The 12,626-nt window shown below is 47.7% G+C and overlaps 1 protein-coding gene across 3 annotated transcripts in view; it reads right to left on the reverse strand.

Moving 5' to 3' along the window:
• Window positions 1–319: 319 nt before the first annotated feature.
• Window positions 320–12,626, reverse strand: part of Samd4a (sterile alpha motif domain containing 4A) — a 203,691-nt gene continuing 191,384 nt past the window's right edge. For all 3 annotated transcript variants that reach the window (XM_027929591.2, XM_027929590.2, XM_071607290.1), the window contains 2 exons: window positions 5,641–5,724; window positions 320–602 (listed from right to left, as the gene is read on the reverse strand). In XM_027929591.2, the coding sequence (XP_027785392.2) occupies window positions 574–602; window positions 5,641–5,724 (113 nt within the window). In that variant the 3' untranslated portion in view covers window positions 320–573. The remainder of the gene's footprint in view (window positions 603–5,640; window positions 5,725–12,626) is intronic.

Below are 12,626 nucleotides of genomic sequence, written 5' to 3' on the forward strand. Positions count from 1 at the left end.
GAAATTTTGCTGGAGGGAATTTCTTCCTTCTTGTCCCTGTTGCCATTTGACCTTCTCCTGTGGCTGTTTCAAGCAGGGCGTCAGGGAACCCAATCAGGGGAAACAGAAACAGGTGAGCCGCCATCTTGCTTTGGTCGCATGGGTCCACCATCTCCTTCTGTGGCCTGACTGGGAAGCCAGGCTCTCTAAGAGGGCTCCCCAGGCGAGGGCTTCTGCCTCCCTCTTGTGTCTCTCATCTCTCTTTCACAGCAGCCATCCCCACCCCTTCCATCCAGGAAGCCATTCACATCCCTCCCCCACCCCACCCCCAGTCCCACCATTTCCCTAGAGACTCCTCTCACCAGGCACACCAAACCATCCCATGACAGAAACAAATGACCACATAACCAATCCCAGGTCTACTGATATGTTTACAAGGATGACCTACGCTCTCACAAAATCAAAATGGGCGAGGGACCAGGGGAAATGGGCTGCAAAGTATCTTGGAGGATTCTATGCAACCATGAAGATGGCTGACACTGGACCCGCAGCAGTCGATTTCACGGCCAGCGCGGTCACTCTCATCTTCAGCTTCTAGATTGTGGAGGTCCGGTCAACCCCGTCTGGGAAAGAAGCAAAGGGTATAGGTGAGCGAAACAGTTATGTGTTGGCCCAGTAGCACCAGTGCCATGTGCGTTGGGTCTCCCAGTCTCTGAGAACAGATAAGGGCTTCATCATTCATTGGCAAATTCCACTCAACATCTGGGGGACAGTTTTTGTGTTTTTTTGCCAGGAGCCACATTGAGCCTGGGAACCAAGATGAAAAGACCCAATCCCTGCCTCTCTCAGGTACTCACATTCTAGGCAAGACACAGACATGAAGAAAGACAATGGTGTTAGGAGTGATAATTGGTATAAAGGACTATGTACCCAGACAGCAGGAACGTGGAGGAACAATGTTTAAGTTGGCCTTGGAAGTCAAGGACCTTTTCATAGAGAAACAAAATGACTTTTGTAGATGGTGCTGGTAGAAGCGCGTGCCTGATAAGGAGGATGCAGGAGAGGATGATGTGGAAAGGCCCTTGGCACATACATAGGTATGAATGATGGGTCATGGGGCCATGGGGCTAGGGAATGGGTTAGAGGTTTAGGATGAAGGATGAGGGGCTGAGTGGCAGGAAATAGGTCAGAAACACCAGGCAGGGGCTGTAGTAGACGCATCAATGGACCTGCATAGCTCCTGTCCCTTTCTTTGGAAGCATCTCCCTCTCTCACCAAGTCCTTGATGGAAGACTGAGAACAAAGCAGTTGTGGTTCTGTCCTCCACCACAGCTGAGCTGGATGGATCTGACTTAAACTGATCCAAACTCTCTGTTTCAAGAATCTGGTCAAAGGCAGAAACACCAGAGGAGGATGCTGTGAGCATTTGGAGCTGAAAAAGCCTGTAAAATTGTGAAAGACAAGGCCATCCAGGACCTGCCTGTCTGCATTTTAGAGAACTGCAGAACCCAGGTGCAAAGCAGGGGACATGCACATCAGAGATGAGAAGCCATGAGACCGACAGACAGCAGGGGCTGCGATGGCTGCCCAGTCTCTTTTCAGTCGTCTGCTTACATTGGGTTCTAGAAATCCCCAGAAGCAGACCCTCAGGGTCTGTGTACCATGAGCAGGAGCTTGGTCACAGCAGTTGAGGAATTTTAAGCAACAGTATAAGAAGCTCTGATTTTAGAATAGCTTTTCTGGCAGCTGTGACTGATGGTCTGAACCAAAGGACAAGACCAGTGGTTGGAAAGCCGGTTTAGAGGGCCCAACATTGGTCCATGTTGGATGGAGCTGATTAGGAGCTTATCCACTGAGGAGAGAGAGACGTGGATTTGTCATCACAGGAAGTAGAAAAGACCGTTCAGTGACCACTGGTGAGGATGGGGGAGCTGCCAAGTGCCCCCCTGACTGCTGGTGTCTAAAGGTCAGGCGATGGAGCCCCATCTAAGTCCCAGGGTAGCAAAGCTGACCTTCCAAGATGGAGCATCTCTAGTCACAGGCAGGATGAGGGTGGGAGACAGGAGCAGCAGAGTGCTCCAGGGAGAGTGAGAGCCCACCTCTGGGGTTTCCCGGTCTCTTGTTGGTGGTGCCAGGTTGGCAACTCTGCCAGTTAGAATGTGGAGGAGAAATGCCTCTTTGAAATTTTTGTTGGGGTCATTATAGGTTCACATGCAGTTGTAAGAAATGGTCTAGAAGGACTCCATGGTACCTTGCCATGATTTCTCCATGGAGACAATTTGTAAAACCATAGTACCATAGAAATGCCATATGGACAATTCATTGATCTTACTTAGATTTCCCCAGTTTTGCCTGTAATGTGTATGATGTGTGTCTGTTACGTTCTGTACAGTTTTGGGAGAGATTTTAAAGGAAGGAACAAACCCTTGGCGGTATTCAAAGCATTGAATCACCAATCCTAGTGGCTACAGATATTAACCTCTAAATAATAACTTTTTACCTTCTGTGGTGTCAACCTGAGCCTGCCTTTTGAGGGTTGGCCCTGCAGTGGTCCTGGGAGAAGAAGGGTGTGCACATGCCTGTGGGTGTGTGCAGAGATCTCTATGGTTGGTGGAGTCACCCCTCTCATCTCTAAAGGTGCAGTGTACACTCTTGCTGGGGCTCATGGGCTACTCATCAATGCCAAACCTTCAGAGCTATAAAAGTGTGGAGTTGGAGACATGGAAATCTGCATGCACCCACCACCAAGCTGCGTTTTCATTGAATTCCAACCCCATGACTCATCATCCAAGGACTATGATTCTCATCTGCAGGGAAAGCACCAATCAGTAAATCCAGAATATTTGTAGTTGTTCAAGCAGTACACTCAGAACTCCAGGGGGTGCCATTCAACATCATAGGTTTTACGGTTAGTATGACATTTTCCAACAAATGACGGCTTGGTGGCTTGAGAAAGTAACTTGCACAATCTCCATATTGACTGTGTGTGGGGCTGATAAGTCTCAAGAGTGGGGTAAGTGGAGAAGATAAGAAGGAAGAGCAAGGTAAACCCCAGAAAATCAAAGAGTGGACCATGTCTTCTTCTCCTTGCGTGATTCACTGCAGACTCAGCTGGGAGGAACCTTGCTTTTGTAGTGGTGGGCATGCCTGCCCACAGCGTCTTCTGCAGGAGGACAGTGGCCAGGCTTGGCATTTCATCTTACTGATTTTCTCAGACCACTGACCAGGAGTGTACCCAACAGAGCTTGAAGAAAGCCTCAAAGACACACAGACCAAGATGGCAGAGGCAACCTCTCCATTCTGTTGGAGGGGCCTCAGGGTGAGAAAAGATGGAAAAGGAAGGCCAAAGAGAAGAGTGGCTTAGACTGGCAGCAGGAGGGCAGCAACTCCTGGAAGAGACCATGGAGACCAGAGATGTCAGCATGAAAGGATAGGCCCCTGAGGCCCATGGACCCGTCATGTTAGAGTGGCCTTTCTGGGATATGGGGTCCCAGGAACTTGACACCCTCCTTCTCTATTCCTGAGTCACAAGTAGGGGGCACCTCTTTTATTCTGCTTTCCTCTCCCTTGTCACTTGTCTTCCAGTGAAATGACTTCATTTGTTGGCATTCTGTCCCCATCAAGGTCATCTCCCCTGGCACCTGGCAGGGGCCAGCCAGCGGAGGGATGCTGTCATAGTGGGAGGACACATTGCCAGTGCCCGGCTAGGCCACCCTGAACTTAATTTGCATCCTCTGCTCAGGAAACTGCTTACAAGGCTTCCCACCGGAGGAGATTTATTGGGAAAAAACACAGCAATAAAAAAGTTTAGGAGATTAACAAGATGAAAACATTAGCAAAAACTCATCAGTTCAGAGAGGTATTCTGTAAAAATGGAATTATGGAAAGGAAAGGATTTCCTAAAAAAGGAAATCTTTTCAATGAAAACCTCCCTTTAAGAAAAGACCATTTGGGGCTGGGTGCAGTGGCACATGCCTGTAATCTTAGCGACTCAGGAGGCTGAGGTAGGAGGATCATGAGTTTGAGGCCAGCTTCAGCATCTTAGAGAGGTCCTAAGCAACTCAGCAAGGCCTTATCTCAAAATAACAAGTAAAAGTGCTGGGGTTGTAGCTCAGAGGTAAGTGCCCTTGGCTCCAATCCCCAGTACCAAAAAACAAACAAACAAACAACAAAAAAAAGAATTTGGCATTCTTGCTACCAATGATGTTAGTATTTAGTAGTTTGATAAGAACTTCCAAAAATGCAGGTATTTGAGATACATCCAATTCTAGGGAAAAGGTCAGTTCTCTTTGCTAACTCAAAGGCATTAAAAGATGGAGCTGGGCTCCTCACCTGTCAGCTATGTGGGGCAGGAGAGCAATGGGCTGATCCTGCCTGACCACCCAGGGTCTGGAGGATTTGAAACTTCTAGGATCTAAGCAGCCATGGAGAGAGCAGTGATTTGCAAATAGGTTCCATAGAACTCGAGAGGAGGTCACAGAAGGAGTTGGGCCTTTTCGCCATCTGTTTTGTCTGAAGCCCTGCGAGGTCACAGTGGTCCTGGTACCAAGGTCAGGTGGGTGTAGTCCCAGGCTTCCATTTTGCTCCATACAGAACATTTGTCTGTTTTACATTTGGTGTCAAGATAAGAGTGTGTTTGTGGAGACTAAAAATCTAAACCCCTGGTCTGGAGGACAAAGCTTTCTGGAGCAGTAGCTAACAGCAGCCTTTGGGCCTACTGCAGCTAATGGACAACCATGGAGCCTCTAGGTGTGTGGACAGCCCATCTCTGGGGTGAGGTAAGCATATCCAGGCTGCACAAAGCTATGGGGAAGTCCCATGGGTGGCCTTTCAGCATCTCTGTGACCTAGAGACTCTCAGGAGGGTGGCAGGAGGTGGTGGACATTTCCTCTCCTTGGCCTGCCAGCAATCCACAAATATGCAGATCCAGAGAAAGGTGCCTGCTTGGTACCAGGAGGGTGCCAGGGCTTCCCGGACAGCTATGAGGAGGTAGGCTGCAGGCCAAACCCATGGGGAAGCACCGCTGCCTTGGGGAGCGCCTCATGGTACCAGTCCTGCACCCTGCAGCCTACGCTTCCATCTCGGCTGTGGACACGCAGGCGCACCCAAGCCATCCCTGTCACTCGGTGAAGGACAGCTCAGATTGCTTGGAGCTCCAGGAGTCATGCAAGCCCTTTGCAACTGGGGGATATAAAAGCAAGCAGGGATCTTTGTTTCAAAACTTCTATTTTTAGAGCACGTTGGGATATGCTTGGCCCAGACTGGGGGATCCAGTGCCGAGAAGGAAAGCATCCAGTGCTGTGGGGGATGTTCCTGCTAGAAGCCACGTCGTGTGTGCCTGACTCCTCCCTGAGTTTGGCTGGGACAACTGTTGTGATGGGTTCCAATGTGTCCTGGGGGAGGAGCCTCTGGGGGCTGGCTTTGGTCTATTTGGTTTCCAGGGCCCTGACTCACCTCCCAGGAAGGGAGGGGAGCAGAGCATGGTAGGCCACGTGGCGGGTGCGGCCAGATGAGGGTCCAATAGCATGTCAAGGCTGCTTTCTCCCCATTTCCTGCCAACTCTCCTGTCCCCTTCCCCAAAGCTGCTGCCAGAGTGCAGATGGCAGATGGCCACAATCATCCCGGTACATAGTGAGGAGGACAGGAAGGGAGGACACTCACCTCCCAGGGCATGCTCGGTCATACTGAGGCACAAGGACTCCAGCCTGTTGTTGATGTCAGGTTCAGTCACAGGAAGCTGGAATTCTGCAAGGACAAAGGGTTATGTTGGTGACAGGGACATTAAGGACAAGGAGAAAGTATGCATGATGCCACATGCCAGGAGGAGAGTCTGGTGTGCCTCCCAGGGAGGACTTGGGGACCTTCATGGCCAACACGAAGGGCAAGTTACATTCGGGTTCCACCAACCTCTGAGCTGTTAGACACAGAGGCCACTGTGGACACAGGCAGCTGGAAGAAGACTGGTGGCTAAAAATAGCTGGTCAGAGTCATAGTCTATCACTCCTCTCAGACCCCTCCAGCAGCTTCCTATCAGAGTAAGAGCCAAACTCTGGCTATGGCCTGCAAGGCCCCACATGATCTAGTCTCTAGTTACCCTCCCTGTCCTCATAAACTCTCCCCTTCCTTTTGCTCCATCCCAATCTCTTTCGACCCCAGGGCCTTTGCACAGTGTTCCCTCTGCCTGGAATCCCAGTTCACAGATCCTCATGGCTCATTCTCTCCCTGCCTTCATAGCTTGGGCTCAGAAGGGACTTTATCAAGAGACAGAGAACCTTCCCCTGCCACACTACCCATTTTCTCCTGCTTTTTCTTCTTTGTAGCCTCCACCAACCTCAGACATATTATGGATTTTCCTTCTGCCTTCCCCAGTTGAATGCTTGGGTCATCAGAGCAGGACTTAGCCCTTCCCCCTGCTTTCTTAGGAGGAGCAGAGTAGGAGCCTTACTTCCAACCTTATGAGTACCTCTTCTGAGTGCCAGGTGCTTCTGAGATGCCAGCTCCTGCCCAACAAAGGAACTGCCCAACAAAGCCCAGTTCCCAAGTGGGCCTCTGAGAGGCTGAACCTCTTATCCATCAGGACTAGTTGGCTAACATGGAGCCAGGACAGGACCCATGTCTGACTCCAGAGTCAATGCCCTCCTGCCTGCCACAGTGACTATGGGTGGCTGTCACCATACTCAGCCTCCAATACACTTTAGCAGGAAAGGCTGAGATGTATACTCCAAAGGCACTAAGGGATCAACTCCCACTTCTCTACCATCTGGACCCTCTCCATCTCCCCAGGTTTGGAGCTTACCTCTCCCGAGTGGGAGAACCTCCTCCTCTTTCTGGCTAGCGACCCACACTGTCAGAACCTTCCTGTTCCTCATCCTGCAGGGTCCTTGAGTGTCTTTAACTACCTGGGGGCATCTTGCAACAGTGATAATACTTTCCTGTCTCTCTCCATCCCCATCATACCCATCCCTGGCTTCTGCACAATTCATACATGTCTGCTGATTGGTGAAAACCATGCATTAAGAAATAGCAGGATCCCAGCGACTCAAGAGGAGGCTGAGGCAGGAGGATTGTGAGTTCAAAGCCAGCCTCAGAAAATGGCAAGGCACTAAGCAACTCAGTTAGACCCTGTCTCTAAATAAAATACAAAATAGGGCTGAGGATGTGGCTAAGTGGTCGAGTGCCCCTGAGTTCAATCCCAAGTACCAAAAAAGTCCCAGAAGGGTTGTTGGCATGCAGTATGTTCCAAGTGATTAAGAGGTCTCAACATTGTCACAACTTTCCTATGTGAGCAGGGAAACTGATCCCTTTCTTGGTCCTTTAGTTCTGAAGTGGGAAAGAAAAAGCATCTTGGGGTCCAAATTTCAGGTCATTTCCCGGCTCCTTCACTTGTCCACCAGGGGGCACATGGGACCAGAGAGGGAGAAAAGGATCCCACTGAGGTTGGCGGTTTGGTGGGATAGGAAGTTCAAACCAGTGGCCAAACCAAAGTATTTGTTTTCTTTGATTAACTATATATTAAGATCTTTCGCAATTTGTGTTTCTCATTACCAGCTAATTCAGAGGCAGATGTCGTTTCCGTTATTTAAAATTCTCAGAGAGGAGGCTGGCAAAATGGATCGATATGAGAAGCCCTGGGGAGCAGACCGTGTTCTGTCTGCCATGAGTTCCAGCATGGATGGGTTTGGAAGACAACTGGGCCAATTCCTGAGTGGATGGAGGCCAACTGAGCTTCCAGGGAAGTTGGGAGCCAGAAAAAAATGGCAGGAGTATCTCTTGCCCCACCCACTAGTTGCTGCGAAGAGCAGGGCTGGGGCAATTAGATAATCCCAGAGGGAAGAATATTTTTGTATTTTCATCCATTCATGTGAAAATCATATGCATGCAAAAATTAGCAGTCTTCAGGGTGTGAAATCTATAAAATAGAAACACAATTTTATATATAGCTAGTTAGCAAATAAGAAAAAAAAAAACAAACCTCAGCAATTATAGCCATCCATATGCTCATTGTAAGATTTAGTTTACTCTCTAGCGCTCCCCTTTAAACAAACACTGTGGAGAGATTTGGATAAATAAAGATGCTCGACATTTGGAGAGGAGCGTCTCAGCTGCAGGATTTCTTGCCAACATGCAGCAAAATGCCATTTTCCAAGCCTGGGATTGAATGTTCCAAAAAGGGGGCTGAGAAATGCAGGGTTCTCTGCTCCAGCATCTCCAAACCTCCGTGGCTGCTCTTTTCAGTGGGGAGTTGGTATTCTTGCTCTCTCACCTCCGGCTCTTCATGCTGATGCGCTAGGGAGCTGTGACCTCGCTACTCTCAGGGTGGCTCTTAAAAATCCTAAGTCTTGGGAGAAGCCCATATGTTCACATTGCAGAGTTTCCTAATAGTGTGACTTTTTAATTGTGTATTTGATAAAAACAGATCACTGGCTTCTTGCCATACACTCAAGACAAAGGAAGACTAGTTGGATAGATGATGACTTCCATTTCATACTAGAAACCCTCAGTGATGTGTGGCTTGAGGGACAGAATCCTCCACAAAGCCCTAGAGAGGCATTTGGGCAGTTCCTGGCCCACATTAACCACCAGGCTGCCTCTGCTATGGCTCCTGCAAACCTGAGGGCTTCTCTTAGTTATCCAGACCCTGGCAGACATAGCTGCAAGTCCTTGGTAAGGCAAAAGGGAAAGGTGCCTCCTGACTGAGCTGTCTTTGCTGTTGTCCAAAATAGGTCTATTTCTTTAGCTTAGGTGACATCTCTAAGTATAGGCTTAGCAGCCTTATCTAAAAATTCAGAATCTGAAATCTGAAACTCTATGCTGACATGATGCTCCAAAAGTTTGATTTTGGAGCACTTCAGATTTTAGATTTTTCAGATGAAATGTTTAATTGATAAAGTCTGTGCAAATATTCTAAAATCAAAAAAACTTTGAGATCTGAAACACTCTGGTCCCAAGTACTTTTGGATAAGGGACATTCAACCCATATTAGGTATTCTTTTCCTCACCATTAGAGCATTCTAGGATTTAGTGAGGATTCTTAGGGTCAAGGTCATGGAAACTTAATTGTCCCTTTTCAGAAGTCCCCTGGTTTCAAGGCCCAGGGTCAAGAGGAGGCTGGAAGGGAGTAGCTCCCTCTCTCCAAGAGGTGCTGCTGTGGAATCCATTTGAAGAGCATATGTGGCTTGTCCTTGGCAGACACTGGCCCTTGGGCTGAGTGTTATGTCCATGGCACCTACCATGCAATTCTGCATTGTTCTCTTCAAGGCACTGAGGCTGAGTGTAAGAAGCCAATTTATCTAGAACTTTAGAATAAGCAATAGGCTGGTTGTTTTGGGGAAAAATCTTTAGAACACTACTTTTTTTTTTTTTTTTTTGCATGTGGTTCTGTGAGAGGAAAGGATGAGATTTCCAGGATACAGCCCTGTGAGGCGGACCAATCTTCCCTTCTGATAGTTTTCCTTTGAAGCCTTCTCTGGGTCTCTCTGTACTTTTCTCATCAGTCCCCCTGGGTCAAGGAGCCTGCCTCCATGGTCTCGAGCACTGTGCTAGAGTCACTCCAACATCCTCTTTGACTGAGGGCAACTGAGTCTGGGTCAGCAGGACCAGAGCTGCTTCTAAAATAAAGGATCAGCCTCCAAACAAATTTTCCAGACGGGAAAGTACCCGGCCTTTGCGAGGAACGTGGCATTCTCTGGAAGTCACCCTTTTGTCAAGCTTGCATCCCCTTTGGTGAGTGTCTCAGATCTTGTCCTCCTCACTCGGGGAGGTCCAGCTTGGTGTTTCTTACTCATCCCAGAGGACAGTGAGAGGCAGTAACCCTGATAGCTCTCGAGGTCAGTCCTGGGAAACACCTGAAGCCTTTCCAGGAGGGCAGAAAGCAAAAAGTCAGCTGAGATGATCTCCAAGGGACCCTTGGATAATGTGGAGCCAGGAAAGAAAGAAGTGCCTTACAACACAAATCCAAGCAGGGCAACCGATCCTTGAAACACAGCTGGGGGCCGGTTCTAGTCCCCAGTCTTCTGTGTTCTTCTTTGGAGATATTTTAAATCTTCCACACTAGTGGAATTACTTTTAAGTGTACAGAATCCAGTCTTCCTTAGAATGCACTGTATGCTACATGATTGCCCAAGTGGTTTAAAATAGATGCCTTGAAGACATCTCAGGGCCAGGAGGAAAACACTACCTCCTAAAACAGTTTTTCCAGTATTGAATTTTGGGTTGTTATGTGTCTTTATTTCATTTTGTGTTCACTGTTACTTCTGTTAGTGTAACAATAAGAGCTACATTCTTGTTTTCCTGATTTCCATTGTCCTGATAAGGCATTTCTTTCTTTTTTTTTTTTTCCTTCACAATGCTGGGGATCAAACCCAGGGCCTCATGCATGCTAGGAAAGCACTGAGCTACATCCCCAGCCTCTGATATGACACTTGTAGTTTCTGGTCCTAGCACCTAGCCACAAGCTCCCAGAAGTTTCTATAGTTAACTGGGTCAAGCTGCTTTGTGTGGAAGGGCCCATCTCTCTATGATGAGCCTTGTTTGGGCCTGGCCTAGTGGTTAGTATCTGTGGAGGCTCCTGCTCAGGATACAGGAAAAGCTGTCTTGACAACACTGGTTTGATTGGCAAGGGCACAGGATGTATTTGGAGCAAAGGCTGAGGAGCACTGCTATTGGCACAGACTTTCTGCAGCCTCTTTTCCCTTCAGTGAGGGATTCTGGGTCCTGGCCATGTCCTGCCTCATCCTTCATGGCCATATCCCAGAAGCTGCCACCTAGCATGGTGCTGAGTATGTCGGGCAGAACTTGGAGTGGCTCCGTGGAGTGCTCACCAGTTTATTTGAAATTTGCAGTAACTTTGTTCCCATGTTTTGGCCATTATTAGAAATGCTGTAGTTCATTAAGGCCTGGCTGGATGTGGGCTTATAATGCTTGAGAAAGGGATAATTTTTTTTTTTTTAAAGAAATCTCAAGGGCTCCAAAGTTCTAAGTCCAGTATGCAAAGCAAATTTATTTAGAGACTTTCAGATTACTACTTTGAAGGAAAACTGAAGACAAACTGGTCTATATGATTGCCTCTGGAATATGGGACTATGGGACTATGGGACAGGTAGGGGAAGGGATACTTTCCTCATAAGTCCTGTATTATTTGATTATTTAACTATGAGAACAAGAGACTTTGGGTGAAATGATCATAAATTCATGGTTCTCCCTGAACATGGCATTGCTCTTAAACAGTGCAGGAGAAACAAAGGTCCAGCCCAGAAACCATATCAACAGACCCAAAGTGCTCAGGGATGGGACTCCTCTCAGGAAGTAGACTGTTTGGGCCTGGTCTTCCCAATTAAGATGGGGAAAGTACAGCAAGAATAAAGAGGAGGGGGGATTGGAGACTAGGCAAAATGAGGCAGGAAGGAAAGGACAGGTGAAGAAAAAATTGAGAAGGCCATAGAGCATTAAGGATTGAAGATCAGTCATCTCTGCTAGGACTCCATGAGGCTGAAGGACAGCTAGGTTGACCACTGGGATTGAGGCAGGGTAAGGTGTTCATTCAAAATTAAAGATCTGCTCATGTCCAGGATATCTTTAAATTCGTCCAGATTCTTCTCCTCCTCCTCCTTCTCCTCCTCCTCCTCCTCCTCCTCCTCCTCCCCCTCTCTTCTTCTCCTTCTCCTTCTTCTTCTTCTTTTTTTTGTGGTGCTTGGGAATTGAACCCTGGCCTTGTGTCTGCGAGGCAAGCACTGGTACCATGAGCTACATGCCCAGCCTCTTTTTAAAATTTTATGTTGAGTTTTGGGTCTTGCTAAGTTGTACAGACTGGCTTTGACCTTGTGATCTTCCTGCCTCGGCCTCCTGAGGAGCTAGGATTATGGCATGTGCCACCCACCTGGCCCAGATTCAATGTTACTGAGAATGAATTATACAAAATTCTGCATGAGAACACAGCATTGGCCTAAATGACCCAGAGGGAAGGCGTTCACAACCCTCCTAAAATGCCTACAAGTGTTGTAATAGAAAAATAAAGAAGGGGAGGGTGGGGAGGAGTTTTAAGCAGGAGTGAGCAAATGAGTTTTAGAAGTCAAGGAGCAATTTTTATAGCAATGTGGTTGTTGCTTCCTTTCCTGACATGCCTTTTTCTGGGGTGGATCTCTCCAACATCCTCCCAACCAGCTCACCTCTAGCCTGCTTCCCCATTTATACATTCCTGTCTGAACCAGAACTCAAAAATCTCCCATCTCTAACAATTAGAGAAATAAAGAAAAAAAATACTCCAAGATTTCATCTCACTCCAGTCAGAATGGCAGCTATTAAGAATACAAACGACAATAAATGTTGGCGAGGATATGGGGGAAAAGGCACATTCATACATTTCTGGTGGGACTGCAAATTGGTGCCGCCGTTCTGGAAAGCAGTATGGAGATTCCTTGGAATCTGAATGGAAATAACATCTGACCCAGCTATCCCTCTCCTCAGTTTGTAGCCAAAGGACTTTAAATAGCACACTACAGTAATGCAGCCACATCAATGTTTATAGCAGCATAATATCTAAATTGTGGAACCAATCCAGATGCCCTTCAGTAGATGAATGGATAGGGAAAGTGTGGTATATGTACACTCAGCATTAAATATTACTCAGTATTAAAAGAGAAAAATCATGG

Source organism: Marmota flaviventris, chromosome 2 (genome assembly GCF_047511675.1).
Source record: "Marmota flaviventris isolate mMarFla1 chromosome 2, mMarFla1.hap1, whole genome shotgun sequence".
NCBI lineage: Eukaryota > Metazoa > Chordata > Mammalia > Rodentia > Sciuridae > Marmota > Marmota flaviventris.